General features: G+C 34.1%; 1 protein-coding gene across 4 annotated transcripts in view; it reads left to right on the forward strand.

Annotated features, from left to right (window-relative positions):
- The window catches only part of LOC128548890 (aggrecan core protein-like), a 40,703-nt gene extending 16,869 nt beyond the window's left edge, over window positions 1-23,834 (forward strand). For 3 of the 4 annotated variants that reach the window (XM_053524432.1, XM_053524433.1, XM_053524434.1), the window contains exons 7-15: window positions 4,279-4,347; window positions 4,773-4,934; window positions 5,307-5,417; window positions 7,418-7,690; window positions 11,583-11,753; window positions 12,390-12,434; window positions 12,839-12,991; window positions 17,112-17,261; window positions 18,346-23,834. In XM_053524432.1, the coding sequence (XP_053380407.1) occupies window positions 4,279-4,347; window positions 4,773-4,934; window positions 5,307-5,417; window positions 7,418-7,690; window positions 11,583-11,753; window positions 12,390-12,434; window positions 12,839-12,991; window positions 17,112-17,261; window positions 18,346-18,521 (1,310 nt within the window). In that variant the 3' untranslated portion in view covers window positions 18,522-23,834. Of the gene's footprint in view, window positions 1-4,278; window positions 4,348-4,772; window positions 4,935-5,306; window positions 5,418-7,417; window positions 7,691-11,582; window positions 11,754-12,389; window positions 12,435-12,838; window positions 12,992-13,492; window positions 13,643-17,111; window positions 17,262-18,345 lie in introns of those variants that run through there. The other variant, XR_008367321.1, reaches the window with a different exon arrangement.
- Window positions 23,835-24,726: the final 892 nt, after the last annotated feature.

Here is a 24,726-nt window from a genome sequence, read left to right on the forward strand (position 1 = left end):
TTAAAATGTCGTTTTCTTTGCAAAAAGATAACAGTTTATTGCCAAAAGCATTCACAGTTTTATCACAAGAAAAACGTGCTGGTATCGCTCGTGCATACAATTCATCACTAGGCATATCAACAAAACGGTCAATGTTCATGTTCTCAATGTAGCCTGATCTTTGACCTGTCCTAGAATTCAGGTCACCTGTCAAATATATGTCACCCAAATATCTATATGTTATGACATCAGTATTTAATTGTTCAAAAAAGCCATAATCATAAAGCTCGGAAGAAGCATTTTTATATACCCTAGACTCCTCCGGCGGAATATAGCACGTGCAGAAATATTGGTCGTTTTCAGTACCGAAATATTCTTTCTTTAATTTAATCCACACAATACCTTTCGTATTAAGACTTACAAGTTCAATTTTATTGAAATATTTGTCTTTGTTATAAATAATAATGCCACCACTAGAGCGTTTTGCCTTTTTATTAGTTTTAGGCCTAGGGCAAGAAAAAGTATGATAGCCATCTATTTTAATATTTGTTATTTTTGAATGTCAGGTTTCAGATAATAGGAGCACGTCATAATGACTGACACAATTCAGAAAATCACTGTCAGATAATTTATTGGCAATCCCTTGTACGTTCCATGCTGCTTCTCAGTCCTATCCTAATTTGATGGAGGGGTGGGGGGATGAAACGCTGACCTTCTATAAAGAGTTTATCATACACTAGGACAGCATTCTTCCTATCCTTCTTTGCCTTGACGAGATGGGGAATGAGCTTTCTTCTACATTCCTGTATTATTTTCGGGTACTGATCCCCTACCTTGATACCGGTTGCCTCTTGATTGTCATGTGCCTTTTGTTTAACAGATAATTTGTCAGGAAAATAGTTGAACTTTGCGACAATGGGTCGCGTCTTACCGGAAGAAAAAATCCCGACACGGTGAGCACGGTCAATTTTCACACTGGAACGAACATCGGACATACCAAGTTTATTTTCACAGAAGTCAAGGATTTCATTTATTCAGTTCTCATTTTTGCGTTCTTCAGAAGTTTTCAACTCATCAAAATTATATTTCAGTTATTCTCACTTTAGTATTATGAATAGTGAATAAACTGTTCCGCTTTTGTATACTAAGTTATCATATTAAAATGATATTTTGTTACCATTTTGTATAAACCTGCATTTGATTAAAAAGTATCGAAATTTATGAAGTAACAATTGTATGATTCCTTTATTGGTGGAAAATAACAGGCATATTCTTAAACCTTATTTGTTAAAGGCAAAGAACGTCTGAAAATGCCTTTTCAAAGATGTATTTCTAACATGTTCTAGCATTTAAACGGATAAAGTTCCGATTCTGGCACTAGATGGTTTAAAAATTGCCATAGCTGATGCTAAAAGTAAATTTAAGTTCATTGTTTATAACACTGGTTGCTGCTACTAGTACTTACGTAATAACTGCCGGAAGAAATGCATTTATAATCGCTTTAGCTAGAGCGTCATTTTTCAAATATTGTAAAGTAACATGGGTATTAATATATACATCTAAACCTTAATTTTCTCCTTTAAGCATAACAAAAGTTCTTCCCGCTTCCCTTGCACGACTTATCTGTTATAGCTAATACCAGTGATGGCGACATTCCTATGAATTTGAAAGATTAAAAAGCAAACATATTTTGACGGGTTTCGCTCGCATATCATAATTACATTATAACTGGCTCGGGTAATAATTCCGACAACAAACAAAACATTTCTGCTCATGTAACATAATTATTATTCAATTATATCTGGGCAACTGACAGATAAATTAATTAAAATTTTCAGCTCGCTTGTGTATTTAGTAAAAACAAAATAGTTATTAACAAGATTCACAATACAACATACAAACATGTATAATGTAGTAATATAGAACATAGTTTATATGTTTTAAATAAAATGACTAGCATTACATAGATGTTATATTATTATTTTACCAGATTTTTATAGCGCCCTTTTCATGATAAACACGTTGAAAGGCGCTTTACATAGAGCAAACGCAGCCACATAGGGCGCAAAATTCATTCTCTACTAGTACAGACACAGAGCGATGTGATCAGAGAGACAGAGTGAGATAAAGCCCCCAGAACAGATAGAGAGAAATCATTTTTAGATACAGGCCTGTCCGGCTAACTTAGCCTAGCTCTTTGCGAATAGACAGTCTTGTTCTTTAACGTACCCGGTGTAAAGCACCAATACACGCGAAGTCGTCTTTCCTGGGAAGAACCAGTACAGGCCTCTTGGTTAGGTGGGAGACACTTAAAGAGCATCTCAGAACTTTCCAAAGCCTGGACGGGATTCGAACCTCGGACGTCTGGATCGACAGCCAAGCGTGTTACCACTAGACAATCGGCCCACCTAAACGTTCTTAATGTTCTTTTGCAATAGTATTCTAATGCATTCAGAAATTAATGAAGGAACAGTCAGTTATAATCTTTATTTCTTGACAAATATTTTATCACAATCTGTTTGCTGATCAATCAACGCAAAATACCTTGACAATCTTTTAATAGTTTTAATATTTACAAGTATAATTCATCAATGAAATCTTACGTGATTTTAGCAAAACTAGTTTTCTCTTTGTAACCCTTTGCTGGTGTATCAAATATGTTATCGAAACCTTGAAGAGATATATATACAAGTATATGATTGATAATCTTCCTGAATTCATTGGTTAAATAGAAAAAGTGGAAACTCCACAGGTCGCTCAACACCACAAAAATGAAAATGTTGCAGGCTAGGTCTAATTGAGCATGCATTTTCACACTATCGTCCATGCCCTCTAGCCCCGGGTTGAGAAGAAATCGACATTACACATGTTACAAGTAATTTAGACATCCACAGACATGTTCATACGGCGGTGCACATGGAACCTTCAATGATACACTTGTGTGTAATTTCATGAAAGGCGGCGTATGGCTCCCAGTTTAAAAAATGGGTTTGCCCTAAACGAGAAGACAATGGGCAGAACTAAACAAACTGGAATTTAGAAAGGGGATCTTAGTACCAATATTACGACATAAAAGTCGGGCTGAACGATCCGATAATTTCAGGTACACTTGAACTGACTGAATTTGTGACAATGTCATAAGTCTTATTATCTAAGGTATACTTGAAAAGACTTTATTTGTTACGATGTCATAAAATAGAAAATGTGGAAACTCCACAGGTCGCTCAACACGACAAAAACAAAAATGTTGCAGTGACTGTATTTGTTACGATGTCATAAATATTATTTCAGGTGCAGTTGCACGGACTTATTTTTACAATGTCATAAACCTTATTATTTCAGGTGCACTTGAACTGACTGTATTTTTTAAGATGTCATAAACCTTAATATTTCAGGTACACTTGAACTGACTGTATTTGTTACGATGTCATAAACCTTAGTATTTCAGGTGCAACTGCATGGACTGTATTTGTTACGATGTTATAAACCTTATTATTTCATGTACACTTGGTTCGACTGTATTTGTTACGAAGTCATAAACCGTATTATTACAGGTACTCTTGAACTGACTGTATTCGTAACGATGTCATAAACCTTATTATTTCAGGTACACTTGAACTGACTGTATTTGTTACGAAGTCATAAACCTTATTATTTCAGGTACTCTTGAACTGACTGTATTTGTTACGAAGTCATAATCCGTATTATTTCAGGTACTCTTGAACTGACTGTATTTGTTACGAAGTCATAAACCTTATTATTATTTCAGGTACTCTTGAACTGACTGTATTTGTTACGAAGTCATAAACCTTATTATTTCAGGTACTCTTGAACTGACTGTATTTGTTACGAAGTCCTAAACCCTATTATTTCAGGTACTCTTGAACTGACTGTATTTGTTACGATGTCATAAACCTTATTATTTCAGATACTCTTGAACTGACTGTATTTGTTACGAAGTCATAAACCTTATTATTTCAGATACTCTTGAACTGACTGTATTTGTTACGATGTCATAAACCTTATTATTTCAGATACTCTTGAACTGACTGTATTTGTTACGAAGTCATAAACCTTATTATTTCAGATACTCTTGAACTGACTGTATTTGTTACGATGTCATAAACCTTATTATTTCAGATACTCTTGAACTGACTGTATTTGTTACGATGTCATAAACCTTATTATTTCAGATACACTTGCACGGGCTCTATTGTTACAATGTCCTAAATTTTATTATTTCAAATGCACACGCACCGACTTTTTTGTTTCAATGTCATAAATCTGATTATTATTCAGGAACACTTGCATTGACTGTATTTGCATTGGATCCAGATGTTACGGCTTCTCTTATATATTCTATAACAGGTAGGAAATACTTGTCTTTAGTTATACAAAGTGAAGGTGGGTTGTTATTAAAGATGAATTTATAAAGTTGTAACGTTTCTTTACATTAAAGCTACTGAATGATTTGCAGTGGCCCTGGCAGACATATAATTCTACATAAATCAAATTCAATTTGACAGAATACCAATAACGGAGCATTAAAACACCTTTTCCCTCAATGAAATGTATTTATTATTTTACTTTAAATTCGAAATCATTTTACGCCATTCACTACTAAACGAGCTTGTGTATTGTAATACAATCAAACTATTAGTATGTACTTGGCGCTCAACCTGATCAGACACATGTATCCGTTTTCTCTATAAGATATACTTGTGTCTATAGATGAAACTATGTCATATTTCTTATAATAATAACCTGGGTACGTGCTCTGTATCTTTCTTCAGTCGGAGACACAACAACATTTTCTATCGGCGCATCATCTGGTGATATTACTGTTACTACAACAAGTAATCTTGATCCATCAACGACACCCTCGTACCGTTTAACAGTGCAAGTTTCAGATGGTAGTTTTACAGACACAGTATATGTTACTATAACAGTTATAGGTAAAGATTATTTACATCATTTATTTTGTCTAACGCGCGTCACATCTGTTGTTCTTATGCAGACACTTTTGATTTATGTTCGATGTTTTATTATATTTTTTATCAAGGCGATTATATTGTATTAAAAATAAAACATGATAACAATTACGAATGGATAATGTCACGAGTTATTCCAGCAGCACCCAGTGGTCTGTTTAGCAAAAAAGATGTAATCGCATCAAGTATAAGATGCAGAGAATTGTGTTAACACATATGTTCCCAGGGAAATATTATTTATAGTGTTCACGCACTATATGACGTTAAAATATCTGTAATCACGGCTAAGTTGCATAATGTTTCGTCATGAATCCAAACACTTTTACTTCCATGTAGATGACCCGTGTTCACCTAACCCTTGTCAGAATTCTAGCACGTGCAGCCAGTCCGGAAGTTCATATATCTGTGCTTGTCAGCCTGGCTGGATAGATTCAAACTGCTCAACAGGTATGGTCAGCAGTACTTTTCTTTCGAACTGTGTTTGTATTATAAAAATGTTTCCTTGTGTTCTTGTTAGTACAAAGTTTGGTTTATTTATACGAGGGCCATCTCGTAGTTTGTGACAATGACGTCATACCATGATTAAAAATAAGATATTGTTTGTTTTCCATTGTTGGGTTTTAAATCGTCAGGCATAATTAAGGCAACCTTTTTTAGCTTCAGTAATGGAGGAAAACTCCAGGTACCCTTTGGCAATAACAAAATAGAGCAAGTGATCTTCTGCAAATAACCTAGCTTTCGCATGAAAGACTTCTACATCCAAATTCTTGCTATGAAATCACTGCGATGAGAGGCAAATGTCAAATTCAGCGATTTTTACCACTTCGCAACGGAATTCTTAAAGTTGGATGTCAACCGTTGGAGTATTGTCCTACATTTATGCTGTCTTTTTTTGCAACTTTCGATAAACATTGCCAATGCTCATTTGATAATTCATAATAGCCTTATTAGTTATAGACTATATTATTTCAATTTGTAAGATATCTTTCTTTCAGAAATAATGAATTTGGATATGTTAAGAATTATAATGTAAAGAGATAAATTGTCACAAGTACTCGAATGGCCCTCGTACTTTTGAAGTTGACCCTTTTGTTATAATTATATATGTTCTTTTTGACATAAATTCAGTGACTGACATGTTCTATATATTACATTAAATCAGTTTCGTGGTCAGAAAACTGTAACATTCACTAAGAATATAGCAACTCAAACTATTTTTCAGATTTTCAGTAGTTTATGTAGACTATACCCGTATACTTTTTTAAAGTTTGCACTGATTTGTAATGGTTAAACTTTCTATATGAATATATTGCCGCTTACTTTTCTGGTGATTTGCTTATCAAACCAACATTTTAAATGCACTAGGTATTATCACACTAACTAGTATTACACAGAAAAAATAGTTATATATCTATAGAATTGCATAAATATTGAATTTTAGTACTTCAGAGGGGAAACCTTTTGCAAAAGAATCCATTGTTATACATTGGTTGAAAATCATTTACCTTTATGCATCAACAAATTATCTTTTTGACCATTCCGTTTTGCTAGACTTGGTACATATTCAGTAGAAGTTTTATGATATTAGATTTATATTTTCGCAATTTTCTTTTAGTTATGTTTGAAAATAAGCACATTTATAACAGAACTAATACATTAATTTAAGTCGTTTATGTCTAAGCACTCCATGTGCAAACGGCGCCACGTGCAATTTAGAACTGACTGGATCATCATACAATTGTTCATGTGCTATCGGGAGGATGGGAGCACTATGTGATATAAGTATAATTATATAAAACCTTGTAATTTAGCATGTATTTACATAAGTCTATATAGTGTTTTAGCTCTGGTGGTTTACGTTCCTATTTTTCAAAATTTATGTGGTTTCTGAGTAATAGTCACCCCTTTCCTGTCTTTAAGATGTTTTTTTTTCTTTTTTGAAATATTACAGTGAATTCCTTGCAGTTAATTTCACGTTTTAAATCTTGCAATTGTAAGTATTATTTCATTGGTACGAAATTAAACTTTAACGCGGAAGAACATATCTTATAGAATCAGAAAGTCTTCGCTAAACTGAGCTGTAAAAGTTATCTCTTTATTCTCTTACATAAGAAAACTCATTATTATTCTTGATTAAACATTTTACATGTGGCGCTAAATGGAATAGAGCATATGTATTTATTTCAGTGTAGCCCAAGTTGAGCAGAACTCAACATTTACACATGTTATACGTACCAGATTATAATTTACAGACATCTGCAGATTCATTCATTCGGCGCACATGGAACTTTCAATGATACACAGAGTGTTATTCCATGAAACGCGGCGTATGGTCTTGGTGTCATTCAAAAGCATCACCGCTATAATTTGATAATGTCTGTGTATTTCAGTAATGTACCCATCTTGGCTCTTGCTTTATAGCTATTTATCCAAATAACTCTCTTTAGGTATAAGCATGTGCCCTAAAGAAGTGGAACAGCGTGAACAGTCACAGTACCTTTTCCAGCTTGGGGAGAAATGCTATGAGTTTGTTCCTTTAGAGGACAGTTGGATGTATGCAAAAGAAGACTGCCATAATAAAAGTGGGCATTTACTTTCAATTATAAGTGCTGATGAACAGACTTTTATTTCCAATATGCTGACAACAATAAATTTTACGCAACAATTATGGCTTGGACTGGATGACCGTATAACTGAAGAGCAGTGGGAATTGGACACAGGTAAAAATCGTTGATTGTGGAGGTCTAAACAAGGTTCTAGATAATCTAACACTTACAAACGATCTTGATAAAAGATCAAATTAAAGGCACAATAATGTACCACACAGAGGGGATGATATCGTTTCACAAACTATCTGTTGAAAACAGGTTCTGACAGTAACATAATGAAATTATGAACGCTTAGACGAAAGCATAGAACGTTACAAAAGATGATAATGGCAGATTCAGGCACTGACCTGTGCCAAAATCTATCCTTGTATGTCTGCATTTAAAGGTTTGTCAAGTCTCGAATTTGTTTTGTATTATAAAAAAGGAAATGGCATTCTAAAAAGTCGAAGAACATTTTGCATTTATCAAACTCATATTTGCAAGTCTGTGGGTTCACTCTACCAATATCAGCTAGTCAAACTTCTTTGTTCATTTGAATTTTAACAAACGGACATGTATGTGTTTTGTTAGCTCACCTGTCACGTAGTGACAGGGTGAGCTTTTGTGATCACCCTTCGTCCGTCGCCCGTCCGTCCGTCCACAATTTCCTTGTGAACACGATAGAGACCACATTTTGTATTTGATTTTAATCAAACTTGCACTCAACTTGTATGGGCATAATATCTCAGTTCCTTTCGAAAACTGGCCAGATCCAACCATGGGTTCCAGAGTTATGGCCCTCAAAGGGCTAAAATTTTCTCTTTTTTGATTGTGAACACGATAGAGACAACATTTTGCAATCAACTTTAATCAAACTTGCTCACAACTTGTATTGGCATAATATCTCAGTTCCTTTCGAAAACTGGCCATATCCCATCATGGGTTCCAGAGTTATGGCCCCTTAAAGGGCTAAAATTTGCTATTTTTAGCTCACATGTCACAAAGTGACAAGGCGAGCTTTTGTGATCGCGTGGCGTCCGTCGTCCGTCCGTGCGTGCGTCCGTAAACTTTTGCCTGTGACCACTCTAGAAGTCACATTTTTCATGGGACCTTTATGAAAGTTGGTCAAAATGTTTATCTTGAGAATATCTAAATTCAGTTTGAAACTGGGTCACGTGCCGTCAAAAACTAGGTCAGTAGGTCAAATAATATAAAACCTTGTGACCTCTCTAGAGGCCATATTTTTCATGGGATCTGTATGAAAATTAGTCTGAATGTTCATCTTGACGATATCTGGGTCAAGTTCGAAACTGGGTCAACTGCAGTTGAAAACTAGGTCAGTAGGTCTAAAAATAGAAAAATCTTGTGACCTCTCTAGAGGCCATATTTTTCATGAAATTTTCATGAAAATTGGCGAGAATGTTCACCTTGATGATATCTAGGTCAAGCATAAAACTGGGTCACGTGCCTTCAAAAACTAGGTCATTAGGTCAAATAATAGAAAAACCTTGTGACCTCTCTAGAGGCCATATTTTTCAATGGATCTTCATGAAAATTGGTCAGAATTTTTATCTTGATGATATCTAGGTCAAGTTCAAACTGGGTCACATGAGCTCAAAAACTAGGTCACTATGTCAAATAATAGAAAAAACGATGTCATACTCAGTTCAAAATTGGGTCATGTGGGGACAGGTGAGCGATTTAGGACCATCATGGTCCTCTTGTTTTGCTTGTGAACACGATAGAGACAACATTTTGCAATCAACTTTAATCAAACTTGCACACAACTTGTATTGGCATAATACCTCGGTTCCTTTCGAAAACTGGCCATATCCCATCACGGGTTCCAGAGTTATTGCCCCTTAAAGGGTCAAAATTTGCTATTTTTGGCTTGTCATATAGAGACTTCATTTATGGTTTGATCTGATACAAACTTGCAAAATATCTTCAACAACAATACATTTTGGATTCCATGATGAATCTGTCAGATCCAGTCATATGTTCTGGAGTTAATTTTTATCTGATTACCTCACCTGATTTTAATGAAAAAGACTTTGTATCAGTAAGTACTTATAGGACTCATTTGAAATTTCATTATTGTCATTAGTTAGACTCAGAAAATCAGGGTAGATAACTATGGACTGATTTATGTCAAATCACCTCCCTTTATTTCAAATTAAAATTAGTATATCTCCGTAACTAATGAAGATACTGATCTGAAATTTCATTTATGCCATCAGATGGACTTGGAAAATCAGTGAAGATACATATTGACTGAATTTGTGACAAATTACCTCCCTTTATCTTTTATGTAAATGAATATACCTTCTAGCTTTTAATGAAATTGGTTTGAAACATTATTTTTGTCTTCCATGGTAAGAAATTTCTACTTTTACTTACTTTTCTAATATATTGTCAAATTACCTCCCTTTGTTTCAAATTAAAATGGTGTATCTCAGTAACCAATGAAGATACTGATTTGAAATGTCATTTATGCCATCAAATGGACTCGGACAATCAGGGTAGATAACTATTGACTGAATTTATGACAAATTACCCCCTTTATTTTGTGTAAATGAATATACCTCAGCAGCATCTAATGGGATTGCTTTAAAATGTTATTTAAGTCTTCCAGGGTAAGGAATAGTCATGCTAGTACAAAAAATGCATAGAGTGTGCAGCATTTGAGCCAAGGACCCCCAAACTTGGTATGGAGATTGGCTATGACTAGTATGTGACCCATAGGTCAAAAGGGTCTGTTACAAGAAAATATTTACCCTGATGATATTTAAAGTGTATGCCTATGTGATCTATGTCAAAACTTGATCTTATCATTAAGAACAATGATACTCAGATGAGCGATATAGGGCCATCATGGCCCTCTTGTTTTATATATATTTCCTAGCCATAAGTGAGATACTCATGGGCCTATCTTTTCATCACGAGAAAACTAACATTTGGCCACGAGATAGTATTCCGTTCCTACGTTTTAGTATCTCGTGGCCAAGACACAACTATTCAGTTCCCACGAGTTGTTATCGTATTCTATCTGGTAGTTAGTTATTTCGTGTCCATGAGATACCATTTCGTCCCCATGCGTGGCCGCATGGTAAAAAGGAAGAAGACTTGTTATTTTATGCCAGTTTGATTTTAAATACGCCTAGCCTCCGCTCTGCCTATTTTACTTTTTGTAAAGACCTACCATTTTTGTTACATTTGTATAATTTACGATCAATCTGGTGGCATGCTTGCTTAAATTATTCGTATGTTAAACGCACGGTTTTGTTATAAAGTTTGTAAATAGATCTCTTGGAAGCATAAAATGCAACCAAACAAGAATAATAGCAGACTCTGTTTATGAGAGGTAATGAAATATGCAACACCTCCCACGCCCCCTAGCACCGGTTTAAGTGGAACTCTATTTCACATATATATTAGATGGATACTATGATCCCGAAGGACCAGAAAATATAACAGCACTAATCTAAGTACGCTGTTAAACGTACAATTGTAGTATTGCATATAGAATTTTGTGATTATTCTTACATGTGAATGTTTGAAACGTGTATTGTTCCCCTAGCATTTAACAGTTCTCGATTAAAAGTGTTTCTTTCGTATTTGAAAATGTACATTCGCCATCCTAGATTTGCAAACATAGATTGATCAAACAAAAGGTGTTCAGTTTTAAAAGTAAGTTCACAACAAATGATTTCTCTCTATCTGTTCTGAGGACTTTATCTCACTATCCCTCTGGTCAGTTCGGTCTGTGTATGTATTAGCATAGTAGAGGAAGAATTTTGAGCCATGTATGGCTGCGTTTGCTATATGTAAAGAAACCATTGAACGTATTTATCATGAAAAGGGCATTATATAAATCTGATATAATATTGATAATGATAATAACATATCAGCATTTTCATCATGTTCATAATTGAAAAGTGTGTACAGACATACATGATATCCTCAATATTAAATCATTTGCAAGAAGACTTCTATTTTCATAGTCCTGGTATTTGCTTTCAAGGTGACCCTGTACATTACATCAACTGGATTCCCGGACGATATATTGACCAGTATCACGACCAGGAAGACTGCGCTGTTATGGATATGTCTCGAGGTGGCCAATGGGATGATGTTGATTGTAATACTGTGGTATCAGGAGGGATGCTGTCCTATCCGTGGATTTGTCAATATGGTAATATTTTAAAGCCGCATGAAATTCATTTTTTTACCCATCGTTCTTTATCCTAATCAATTGTATACCTAATCCAACCGTCTTCTTATATTTTGTCTAAAGCGATGCCAGTATCTTTAGCTTACATTTTTTCCCGTCCCATTTAATAGTTTGTTTGTTGGTTTTATATTTTGGTTGATCATTTTTACGCTCAGTCCCACTTCCACAGACACCCTCCCTTTTTTATACGTTTCTAGCTATAACAAGTTAGCTCAGAGATGTTATATGCTGTTTTGAATCTCTGAGCTGAAACAAACCCCGTATTAAAACGTCAAACCTGCCTATAAAGATCACCCTTTGGAGAGCCAAAATGTGGTCTTTATTGGGAGGTGGTCTTTATTCACAGGTTAATTAAACACCTAAATGTTAAAAATGAGAAACAGCACATGTGGTCTTTAGAGCCAGCTGGTCTGTGTTCAGATGTGGTCTTTAATACAGGTTTTGCTGTAGTTTGTTTAGTTAATCGGACGAAATTGCTACAATGTAAAAAAAAAACATGTAGTTCATTCAAATTACAATATGCACTAATTTTCATTTTTAGTTCTGTCTATTTCAACTTCAGAAAATAAGGCATTATCACTTTCATTTATCTTTCAGACAGACAGAGACCGGCATCAAATTCAACTGCCGCAGTTATAACTGGTAAAATTATACAGCAATCAATTTGAATCGTTCATTTCTATAATGTTTGACTATGTATGCTGTTGTCCTATAGTACTTAGAGCTATTGCAGATATCTTTTTTCTTATTCATTACCTCGTACATTTAAAAACTGGATTGCCATTGACAAGATTCTTATGTTTTTGTGTAGATTTAGCCATTCGTATGCCTTTTGTAAAATACTGTAACAAAGTTTGTTCTAAAATATATTATTGTCAAATGCATGGAATTAGAGAAAATGGATTGTATATTTTAAGTCTTTCATAAATTTTATGTCAGTTGTAAATATGATCATCATTGTACATTCTGACCAAATTAACATGATAGCATAAAAAGTTTCTCTTAGCTGACCTGACATCATTATTAAATTTTGCCTTATCAAACAGCAGGGAGTTGGTCTAGCTGGTTCTATGGTTCATGCTCGGTAAGTTGTGGAACTGGAACGACCCACAGAATGAGAACTTGCAGTACTGGAAACTTAGTCGATTGTACAGGAAAAGACTTTGAAACGGTATCCTGTAACACAGGACCTTGTCCCGGTGAGTCATGTGTTGTAAACAACTAGCCTCAAATTGAACGATGTCAAAGTAATTGGGAAATAGTTGTATCATGCAATTCTGACCGTAACTGACTTTAGCACGTGCTCAACCAGATGCGGTGATGGTTTTCATTTTCGCACGAGGAACTGTGACAACCCCACGCCTCAGTATGGCGGGACAAACTGCAGTGGATCTGGACATTAAGCAACTCTGTGTCATCTGATCGACTGTCCACGTAAAAGTAGATTTACTTTAATACAATGCAGTACAATACAAACTATTCTAAGCACTATACATATTACAATGTTTTAAGCTGATCAAATATATTGAAAAACTAATTTGCTAAATTATCTTATTATTAAAATACTTTTGTATAAAATCATTTTGAACTTATAGATGTAATAGATGCAGTTTGGGTAATAAAACTTAATGTAATCCAGATGTTTTAGTATTATTTTCTTATCTTTCTTATCTAAGATTCAAAACAATCTTGTATTTAAGCGAGTTAGTCGAGTTGGTTTCACGGTATCTGCTCAGTAACATGTAGACCTGGGACTTCCAGCAAACTAAGACGTTGCAGCACTGGAAAGGAGGCTGATTGTCCTGGAAAAGCTTTTGAAATTCTGAGTTGTGACGAAGGTCCTTGTCCTAGTAAGTATTGCATCATTTCATTATGTTTAAATTTGTGGCAACACGCATTATCTTGATATAAATGGATTGACATAAAAGTTGATTGCCTGTTTTAAAACAAAGAAGAAAGACAAAAACGGTTGATGCGCGGGATATTGAAATAACATTATGACGTCAGAAATTATATAGATTGCCGCATCAGTTTGCAGTGATGTCTTGTTGCAGTCTGTCCGGTACGAAACTCGTCCGCATAAAAGAATAACAACATATATGACGTTAATAACATTTTGCTGCTTTCAAGGTCATTTAAAATACACAACTTATAAAGAAAGAACAATGCATATGTATACATTACTTCATTTATTTATAAGATCATTTTTGCAGAAAGTTTGTTTGCGATACTTGTGTTGTTATAACTATAATTGGCCAAGACTAGTTACATAAATCTCTAATTCAGCATTTGATTTCTATATCATCATCAACGTAAATATCATTTTGTCATTTGTTTTGTCTGTGATCAGAATGTGGCAGCAGTTGAGGTTGACAGAGGGAGATTGTCTTAAAATAATGCGAATATATCACTGAGCAAGGATATTTTCTGTTTTGCCAGTTATTCTGAGCATCACTTACTGGAAGCTTGCACCGGTCCATGACATGCATAAGCAAAATAAAAATCTACAAATTTTATTTTTTTAAACTGCAGTGGATCTGGAAATGAAACAACTATATGTCATCTGATTGACTGTATACAATACAATACAATACAATACAATGCAATACAATACAATACAATACAATAACTATTTTAAGCACTACACATATTGCATTTTTGTTTTGTATAAAATCATTTATACTTGTAATATCAACATAAATGTACAGAAGTAACGTTTTTGCATTGAACTTTTAGTTATAAATGTTTTGTTCATGAGCAAATCAAAACTGATAAAGCAACACGCCGTAAAAATAAATTATTACTTCATTATGATTTTTATCTTCTGAATTATGCGTTTCTAAAACATAATGTAAGGTCCCGGTTTTAATTTGAAGTTGATATACAACAATGCATCATGATGGTTTAATTCTATAAAATCCTATAAACAATAATTGTGTCAAATGTATATGATCAATGTTAAGACTATGTAAAATCACCTAGCAAACCGCTTCCTTAAATGGACGGGTTAATGGATATGCAATATCTGTTGAATGTATATGGGCATGTTTTTGAAGAAAGACAAAAAATGTTATTTAAGAAATACTAAGTTCTCAATCGTGGTTTATCGTGGAATAACTCGAGTTTTAAGATCTTATGCGTAATATCATATCACGAAGGCCGTAGGCCTGAGTAATATATTGTTTCGCATAAGAACGAAAGCTCGGGTTATTCTGTACAATAAATCACACTTGGGAACTTGTTATTTCGATCCTAACACGACATAATAGTATGAACAGTGTAGAAGAAATGGTAACTACTTTTTACGAAATGAAATACACTTCGTTTTACGCACCTGTATCATTCTATTCATAGAGGATGACGTAACTACTTTGTACGCGCATGGGTTATCGCAAAGTAACCGTTGATTGCTTTCCTTCTATGTGTATATAGGTTATTTGCTGGTCGTGTTAGAATAAATGATAAAATACATTAGAACGGTGAGTCCCCAGAGGAATATGAGAATTTGTATGCAGTCCCAAGTTATCTACCAGCATAAATATAATAAGTGTTGTTTCTTAAACCACATGTTTCCTTCATACTGGCTTGTCGGAGATAACGGCGAATCTTAACCAAATTACTTCAAAAAGGTAGAGTCATCTTTTGATCACAGACGGGTACAAAAGTGTGTAGGCCGTATACTCAATAAAACGTTCTAAATTCCTCTATAAAAACACTTTCTATCTCAAAGTACCTCCGTCTTTGATCTTTTACTTACTGACCCCTTAAACAAAGGGGTCATTTATTTAACATATGCACTCATACTATAATGTTTGGGGGTTGTAGACCCAAGGCTGTTCCAGATATTTACTGGAAACCGATTTCAGCTTCAGTGTCACAGTAACCTAGACATTTGATATGCCTACCCGAAAACAAAAAGGGCCATCTACTTCTAAATTGATGACGTCATATCTTCCCCGCGTATGGCATGCATAGGTTATAGTTGGATTCGAATATTAGCAAATTTAATGTGAATGCAACATTTAGAATATTAATACCGCCTTTTTGCACAGGAATTTATCAACAGAAACGATTAAATAATAAGTATTGGTTGATAGTACTTATTCAACAAAAAACTATCAACGGTTATATTTCTGCTAAAAGTTTAGATGACTCGAATGTCATCTCTCAATTAGTTTACTGTAACAGATTGTTTATCCCGTAAATTATATAAAATGAAGGGATCAAAGTAGTCAGTTTAAGCCTAGGAATGAACTGTAACTATCATAAGAAACACCATTGTTAATTGTACATAAAAAGCTTGTATAGGAATATAAAATATCTGCCGAAGATTAACACATGTCATGTTGATTTGAAGTACACTATCTGCCATATCTTTAATCAGTATATAAAATAATGAAATATCTTAGTACCTGTGAAGTGTGACGTATGAGTTGTTAATTAGGGCTGGGACGATTTCAAAATTTTGAAACCGGTTAATCTTTTGTTTGAAATCGAATCGAACCGGTTAATCGGCCGCCATATTGAAAATGCTGTTTTATTTCCTTAAGACTGTATCAAGGTACTTCCAGCAGCTGACTTCATAAGAAACTGACCGAATTTATCGTTTGCAAGCAGTGGGACAATAAATAAGTCATATTTTGGTGTATGTTATTTCAAATACATCACGACATGCAAATCTGAGACTTTTGATTATGTTCAGTTGTGTTTTAGCGGAAATATACTGATGACCTATGTGCTGGTCAAAGAAATGTATAAAGATAAAACTAAAAAGTACGACTGGTGATGTTTATTGTTTGAGAACGATTACCGGTTTTGCAAAATTGAAATCGGTTTCACCTAGTAATCGAATCGGATCCGATTTACAGAGTAATCATCCCAGTCCTATTGTTAATTATGAATTTTGAAGTATTAACTATGGAGTGTGAATTGTAAAGTGTTAAGTATAAACTAATCAGTCACCAACGGGCTTTCATCTTTGGCTATAACTTTATCTAAACTTATACCTAACGGTTCACAGCTCAAGCCAACAAGTCCGCCATTCAGTAAATATTAACAACGTTGGTACTGAGCCTCCCTGCAATGTTAACTTGAAATCGAACCAAACGTTTTTGAGGAGTAGCATTAATAAACTTTTCTGGCAGTCACAGAGACATACAGACAGAAACAGACAGTCAGATAAACAGACAGAGAGGAAATATAAAATCAATAAATTTTCCAGCATATGGAAGACAAAGCTAGTTGCAGTTGGGATAAGAAAACGTTATGTAATCCAGATGTTTTAAAGTATCTAGGATTCAAAACAATCTTGTATTTTAGCGAGTTGGTCGAGTTGGTTTCACGGTACCTGCTCAGTAACATGTGGATCTGGGACCTCCGGCAAACTAAGACGTTGCAGTACTGGAAAGGAGGCTGATTGTCCTGGAAAAGCTTTTGAAATTTTGAGTTGTGACGAAGGTCCTTGTCCTAGTAAGTATTGCATCATTTCATTGACCATCATGATTATATTGAATTTGTGGCAACACGCATAACCCTAGTACAAATGGAATGCTTGGATTTAAGAGTTAACACGGTTCAAGTTGATTGTCTATCTCAAATCAATGAAAATTTAAACTAAAGCGGTTGATGCGCGGGCTATTGAGATAATATTATGACGTCAGAAATTAAGTACAACTGCCACATGACTCGGAAGAAAAAAGTTCACTATATTTCAATAAGCAAGTTATAATGAAAATAAACAAGGCATAATTGTGTGATAACAATAATTATATAATGAATGAACCGCGGTTAGCTGTTTGTCTGTGCGCCGAGGGCTTCTATGCTAAATTTGAACGCAACAATGTATTTCATACACAGATGGAAAACACTGTTCCGTGTATATTAGCAGTTTCGTTTTTCTGCTAGCATTATTTAAATCATCTAATGCTGCATATTGATTTAGATTTCTGATGTAGCAAACTCGTCACCTATTGTCAATGGATAATGCCTGGTTTTTCGTGTAATAACATCTTCAGAATCCCGAGGGACTGGTTGGTACCGTATCCCGATAGGGCGAGGGTACCAACGTATTCCAAGGGATTCTGAAGATGTTATAAAACGAAACGAACAGGCGCTAACGCAGTTGATGCATAAAACGCGTAAAATCTGATAAATGAATATTATAAATGTCCACGAAATGTTTGGGAATGTCTGAGTTTTTTATTTACGTTGACGACATTTTCTTTTAATGTATCCGAGTTTTGAGCGCGAGAATGTCTGTTAACACACGTTTTTTTTCTCCTGTTAAAACACCCCCGAAAAGAACAACAGGTTTATGCTAGAATGCACACTGCTTATTAGTAACTGCGGGTAATAAATGACGAGCTTTGAGACCTTTGTAATGTTCTATCTTTTCGTGACGTCATGGCCGAGTGACTTGTAAACATATCGGTCATTTAGATGCATCGTTGCGACTGCAGAAAGATTTGTTGGAACTGCATTTGCAGTCTGTGTATCTATTTACTGAATCAAAATATAACAGAAAGTTGTGTTTCACATAATTATTCTGATGCAGCCGATGGCTCATGGAGATCTTGGCAAGTGTGGAGCACGTGTTCTACAACATGCGGCGTTGGCAGACGTTTTCGCACGAGAATCTGTAACAACCCCGCACCTCAGAACAACGGACTCGATTGCAGCGGTTCTATCAATGAAACTTCAACGTGTAACCATGGAGACTGTCCACGTTAGACACTTATTATGAATTTATAATTCGTATACATATCCGCGATTTGATTTGAAAGCTCTTGTATATCTTTACAGCTTACTGAAACCCACTGCTAACATACTTACCATTTTCGTGTTACCATTTCGCAAATACAAGATTAATATGAACAAGTAATTTTTAGACTGGTTGCCGTTCCACGAAACATCGATACAACATGTGGAGCGGGTTTCTTTCAGCTCTGTAGCTCTGAAAATCCTCAAGACTGCCATGGCAGTGAATATAGAAAAAACCCTTGTAATCTTATGGATTGTTCTTAAAGAAATCGCAATAAAAACGGAGCTATAGCATATGTCTATTTGTTAGGAAGATTACTTTCTTGTATCTATGGTATTCTTATGTCTTTCAAAATATACAGCTCTGAGCTGAACCAAAAAATCAAATCCCATTCCTGTCGAAAACCTGATTGCTCATTCAGCCTGGCAAATAACTGAAAAGTAATGGGCACACGTGGTTGTCGATGTGTTAATTATCTACTTCCTTTTTTATAATAACTTGGCATTAATTACATAATGGCACATGTGCCAGCAACTTCACGTACACGCAAGGGGCTCCAGGGATATGATGGTTGAACTCGAGTATTAATGTGATTTGTATATTTGGTAAAATGTATAATGTTGTATCCTTATGTGAAACTGAAACTGAATAATTTGATTAAACGCCTATTTTTATACAATGATATATTCAATGGCGTTGTACATAATAATAATAATAATCATAACAATATTAATAATGACAATGATAATAATAGCAGTCTTATTGTAACAGACTGTCATGACCGCAACCCTCCCCTAGAGGTCATTTTACCCCTATTGCGAATACAAGTGCTTAAAGCATCGCATGGTGCGCCCAGACGAGCTGCATATCGAGGTTCAAATCCCCCGGTTAATGGTGCCATCATGTACTACTTAAGAAAGAAATACTACACACTACCCTACCCATAGAGCCTTACCAACAAGTGCGTTTGATTAAACAAAACCTTTGAAATATAAATGTTGAAATGTAAAACCTTTTACAAAAATGTAAGAACTTTCGCATAATAAACAGTTATCAAAAACTTTAATACTATGCCGCGAAATCTCTGAAATGCAGTGTCTTAAGATTTTTTAATGTGTCAAGTGATTTACTTTTGCGTAGTTCTAACGGCAGTTCATTCCAAAGTTTTGGACCAATACTACAGAAACTTCTGTCATTGAATGTTTTGCACTTGTTGTATGGAACAACATAACGGCATTCAGAATTTTCAGACGATCTCGGACCTTGTTTACAAGGAATATACTCTGTAAGTTATGATGTTAAATACAGTAGGACGAAAGCTTTTATTTGCAATATGATCATCAGCAAAACCGTAGACTGATATGGGTTTTGGAATGACATAAAAAGAGTTCCAGCATTGGTGAGATTAAGCCACGGACCAAGGCATCTGCCCTGGGGCACACTGCATTCAGGATGGCGGTCTGATTAATATACATTGTTGATATTATTCTTACAAGTACGAGGCTTTAAATAGGAGTCTACCCATTGAAGAGCTGTATCACAGACGCCGCCATATTGTGCTTTTAGGACATCTAGAAGAATGTAGTGGTCGACAGTGTCAAATGCTGCACTTAAGTCAATCGCAATAAGGGCCTTGACTTCCTTTTTCTCCATACCACTTAGAAGATCATTGACCAACCGAGGTAGCGCAGATTCACAGGAGTGGTATTTCCTATGTGAGAGTATCATTATTTAGCAAACATGATTCCAACACCCTAGGAACTCGAAATTGGTTTGGTGTCCATTTTGTACATTTCAATATACTATTTTATTAGTAAGAAACTTCTTCTCACCTCCTCCCCGATCAAAGCACTAGAGCGAATTTGCAGGATAGTCTTGTCAGTAATAGAAGTTACAGAAACTATCATGAAATATTTGTTAGCTGCATTATATAAAACTGAAACTGATATTGTTCTGTACTTGAAATGTAATTAGTACAGTGTGTTTTGTTGAATATTTAAACTGATCTTATATGCAGTAGTCTATCCAAGACGCTTTTGTGTTTTCTGAGACAATATTTTGTGTTTACTTAATTCCTTTCTCATTTTAAAAAAATATTTTTCCACTCGTTTACGTCCATTTTGTTTTTGACTACCACAAACATACTTTCTGGAGCTTGAATACTAATCTTATTATATTGTAGTGACTACATTTTTATCCAAAATGTAGTTCCATGCTGTTGATGAAATATAGTATAACGTGTCATTTGATGATTTGGCAGTTATATTTTTCACTTAGTTATATTGCTTATTGTAACGAGAAAAGATCTAAATACTTTTCATTGTGAATTTCCAGGTTTTAGTTTTATTCATTGAGGAAATGTCTACATAAACAGCAATTTTAAATGAGACCATTTTCTGTGGTTTCAGAACAGATTATTTTTCTCATATGTAACATATTATCTCTTGGTTTTTTTTGGTAATATTAAATGAATGCAATATTGCCCTAAACTATTTTTTTCAGAAATATATAGGAATATGTTCAAGAATATAGGTAGAAAAAGAAATATAAGAAGGTTTTAAAAAATATAGGAAATTACCTTAAAATATAGAGAAATAAAGACATCTAGTAATGGCTGACAATCTACCAATGTCATAAATTTTTCCACCTGGTTCGATAAATAGAGCACAAGACTGTCAATCAGGATGTTGAGAACAAAACAAGCAAAGACAAATGACCAACATCATACACTGTATCTCAGCATAATATTCGAACAAACCTTCATACAATGTACAACATTGCAAAAATAAGTATATTAAGCGCTACATGATATCATATTTGCATTTTACAGCAGATAGCATGGCAAAATTAAGTATTATTAAGAATTAAATGCTAGTTTTTGTATGCTTATACGAGTATAAACTACATCGGGACTTCATGGATAATTTGCAAGAATCCCCAATTTGGTATATACCCTATAAACGCACAAAAATAGCATTCGATTCTTATATGTACATCTTTACAATGGCTTGCTACAACAATGAGTGGTTTGCTTTCAATGAGTACCAGAAAAAAACAAAGTATATGTTAGGATATCAATGTTCGTTCAAACATCTATATACAATAGCCAAAAACCAACTGATTATTTTATGTTGTACATTTAATTTAACAAGCCTTAAAGTAGTAACGATGAAATGTAAAAACTCACTTAACAACTGCTGTTATCGCATTTAAAACAATTATCAATGAAATTAAAACAATGCCATGAAGGCTTGGTAAAACATTCTGGCGAAATTCTGGATAAATTTAGAATTAAAAATTACAAGGTGTCTTCAATCACTACATACGATTTTTCTACTTTGTATACGACTTTACCTCATAACTTAATAAATGAAAAACTAACTGCCCTAATTCAAAAGATTTTTGCCAGGGAAAATGCAACTTTTCTCGCTTGCAATTTCGATAAAGCATTTTTTACTAGTTGCATTGTACAAAATTACTATGTGCATCTGTGACGAAGTTTGTAAAGCCTTTTCCTTTTTATTGAACAATATTTACGTCAGGTTTGGGAATGCAGTTTTCAGACAAGTAATTGGAATTTCCATGGGAACAAATTGTGCACCCCTTGTCGCAGATTTGTTTTTATATTGTTATGAAAGAGATTTTATGTTGAGCCTTTCTCAAGATACACAGGCAGACATTATTACTGCATTTAATAATACATCACGCTATCTGGATGATATACTTAATATGGATAATCCGTTTTTTATCAATTGGTGGAAAATATTTATCCCAGGGAGCTGCAGTTAAATAAAACTAACAGCACGGATGATACTGCTTCCTTTCTAGATTTACATCTCTCTATTTACGACAATTTGTTTTTGTTTTTTTTTTTTTTTACATTTTTATTCATTTAAGTATACACAGATTGCACATGTTATACATTTTAAACACTTACAGATATTGTATATTAACAATGTATGTTAGAAAAATGAAAATATAAACATACTGTATAACAATACCTTAATATAACCTTAATATAATCAATATTAATACAGTGTGCCATCTGATATACTTAAAGGTTTTTGTTTGATAAAGTGGTAATAGAAAATTTGGAAAAATTACCCAAACATTTGTGAGCAAGAATGTTTAGAGAGAACGTGTTTTTCGATATTATATTCTGCGCTTCTGCATATACATATACATTTGTATATAAATATAAGAGTTCAAGTTATAAAATCATTCCATTTTGTGTTAAATATATCTATTTTGTCTTTCAAAGTTGCTATTATTCGTTCAATGTCAATACGCCGTGTTAGATAAAGTTTGAAAGATTCAATTTCGGGTATATTTTTGTTATACTTACATATACTTATAAATATTTGGCTAGTATCAAAATGAAGTTAACAATATTTCTTTTTATAGTATCCGTTTCTTCTTCTAACCCTAATGACACTGTTCTATAACTAAGGATATCTAATTCAATATTTTTAGTTCTGAGAAGTCTTTGTAGATTAACCCAGAATTGTTGTATTATTTGACATTCCCAAAAGAAGGCGCCTCTGGGTTTCTGGGACCATTGAACAGAAATCACAGAACCTAGAATTTGTGAGTTTGCATTTGTACAGATAAATGTTATTTGGTATTATTCTCATTAGATATTTATATTGATATTCTCTTAGCTTTGAATCGATAGTACACTTTGTTGGTATTGTAAAAACATGTTTCCATCTAATTTGTTCTCCTAATAATTCTGAATCCCATTTCTTTAGATTTTTGTTGCTACTGTCTATTTGTTTAATTTGTAGTTCATACAACATTTTATTCATTTTTATAGTTTGATTAATTTTATCTATTAAATATCCAGTTCCAAGTGTTAAGTTGATTTGCTCTTCAGCTAAGGGTTTTTCCCACTTTTTGTCAATTGCTCTTCTCAATGTCAAATAGTTAAGAAATTCACCATTTTCAATACCATATATATATATTGCATTTGTTCAAATGTTAAGAGATGTTTAGTTCGGAAGTCAAAAATATGTTCCATGTATAAAATGCCTCTTTCCAACCACGGTTTGTAAAGAAACAAGTTTCCATTTGTCTATTTTATATTTGAGTTATTCCATATTTTTTCTTTCGAGTAGTTTTGTATACATGGTTTATAATTAATTGTGCACCAGGATATTACTATCTCCTTAAGAAAGGTGAACTTGAAATTTAATTTAGCTGCATCTGCTTTGCAAGTGTTATATCTAAATATATGTCTCCATATTTTTCTAGGTCTTTGTTATAAATTTTATTCCATTCTGCATCACTTTTTGTGATTCTTTTTACCCAGCTAGCCTTAATTGAATTTCCCGCCGTTACATGACTGAAATACTGTTGAAAAACGGCGTTAAACCCAAAACAAACAAACTTAATTGAATTTATGAAGCATATATATCTAACATTTTCAATCCTCCATTTTCATATGTTTGTATAATTGTATTTCGAGATATTTTATCAGGTTTGGAATCCCACAAGAAGTCAAACATGAGATTTTTAATTCTGTTGATTCTATTTTCTGTAGGATTGTTCAATGCTGTAAGTGGGTATACCAGTTTTGGAAATGCGAATGATTTAATTACTGTGATTTTACCTATTAAAGAGAGTTTCCATCTTCTCCATTTGTACAGTGTATGTTGAAATGCATCTATCTTAGGGTCTAAATTAATTTCTAGTACTTTAGTTGGGTCATTTGTACAGTGTATACCTAGAGTTGAGGCCTCATTTGACGACCAAATAAATTTCTTTGTTTTGCAAAAGGTTATATTTGTATATTTACAACTATTTTATACATACCAAAATTTAGGACAAGAGGGATAATTTTAATTTCAGTATTATAAATTTCACGCTATCGTAATTCAGATATGATTTTGGAATACAATAGCAATTTAAAGACACTTCTGCGAGAAGGTATATCAAAACCCGCTTTTTATGGGGATTTGGTTTACAAACTTCGTAAGATTTTGGGTCATGGCAATTTTCCAATTGTATTTAGTAAAGTCATTAAACGTTTTATGAAAAGAGGTTATGACCCAACTGTTTTAAGACACACCGCATGTTTGGTGTTCAGCCCTTTTACAGTTGGACGCTACGCTTTCCTCTTTGACTGTGTAGAACAGGTGGAGAACTCTATGATTAGTAGTTCTTAAATCCCAC

The sequence above is a fragment of the Mercenaria mercenaria genome, chromosome 15 (assembly GCF_021730395.1).
Source record: "Mercenaria mercenaria strain notata chromosome 15, MADL_Memer_1, whole genome shotgun sequence".
NCBI classification, from domain to species: domain Eukaryota; kingdom Metazoa; phylum Mollusca; class Bivalvia; order Venerida; family Veneridae; genus Mercenaria; species Mercenaria mercenaria.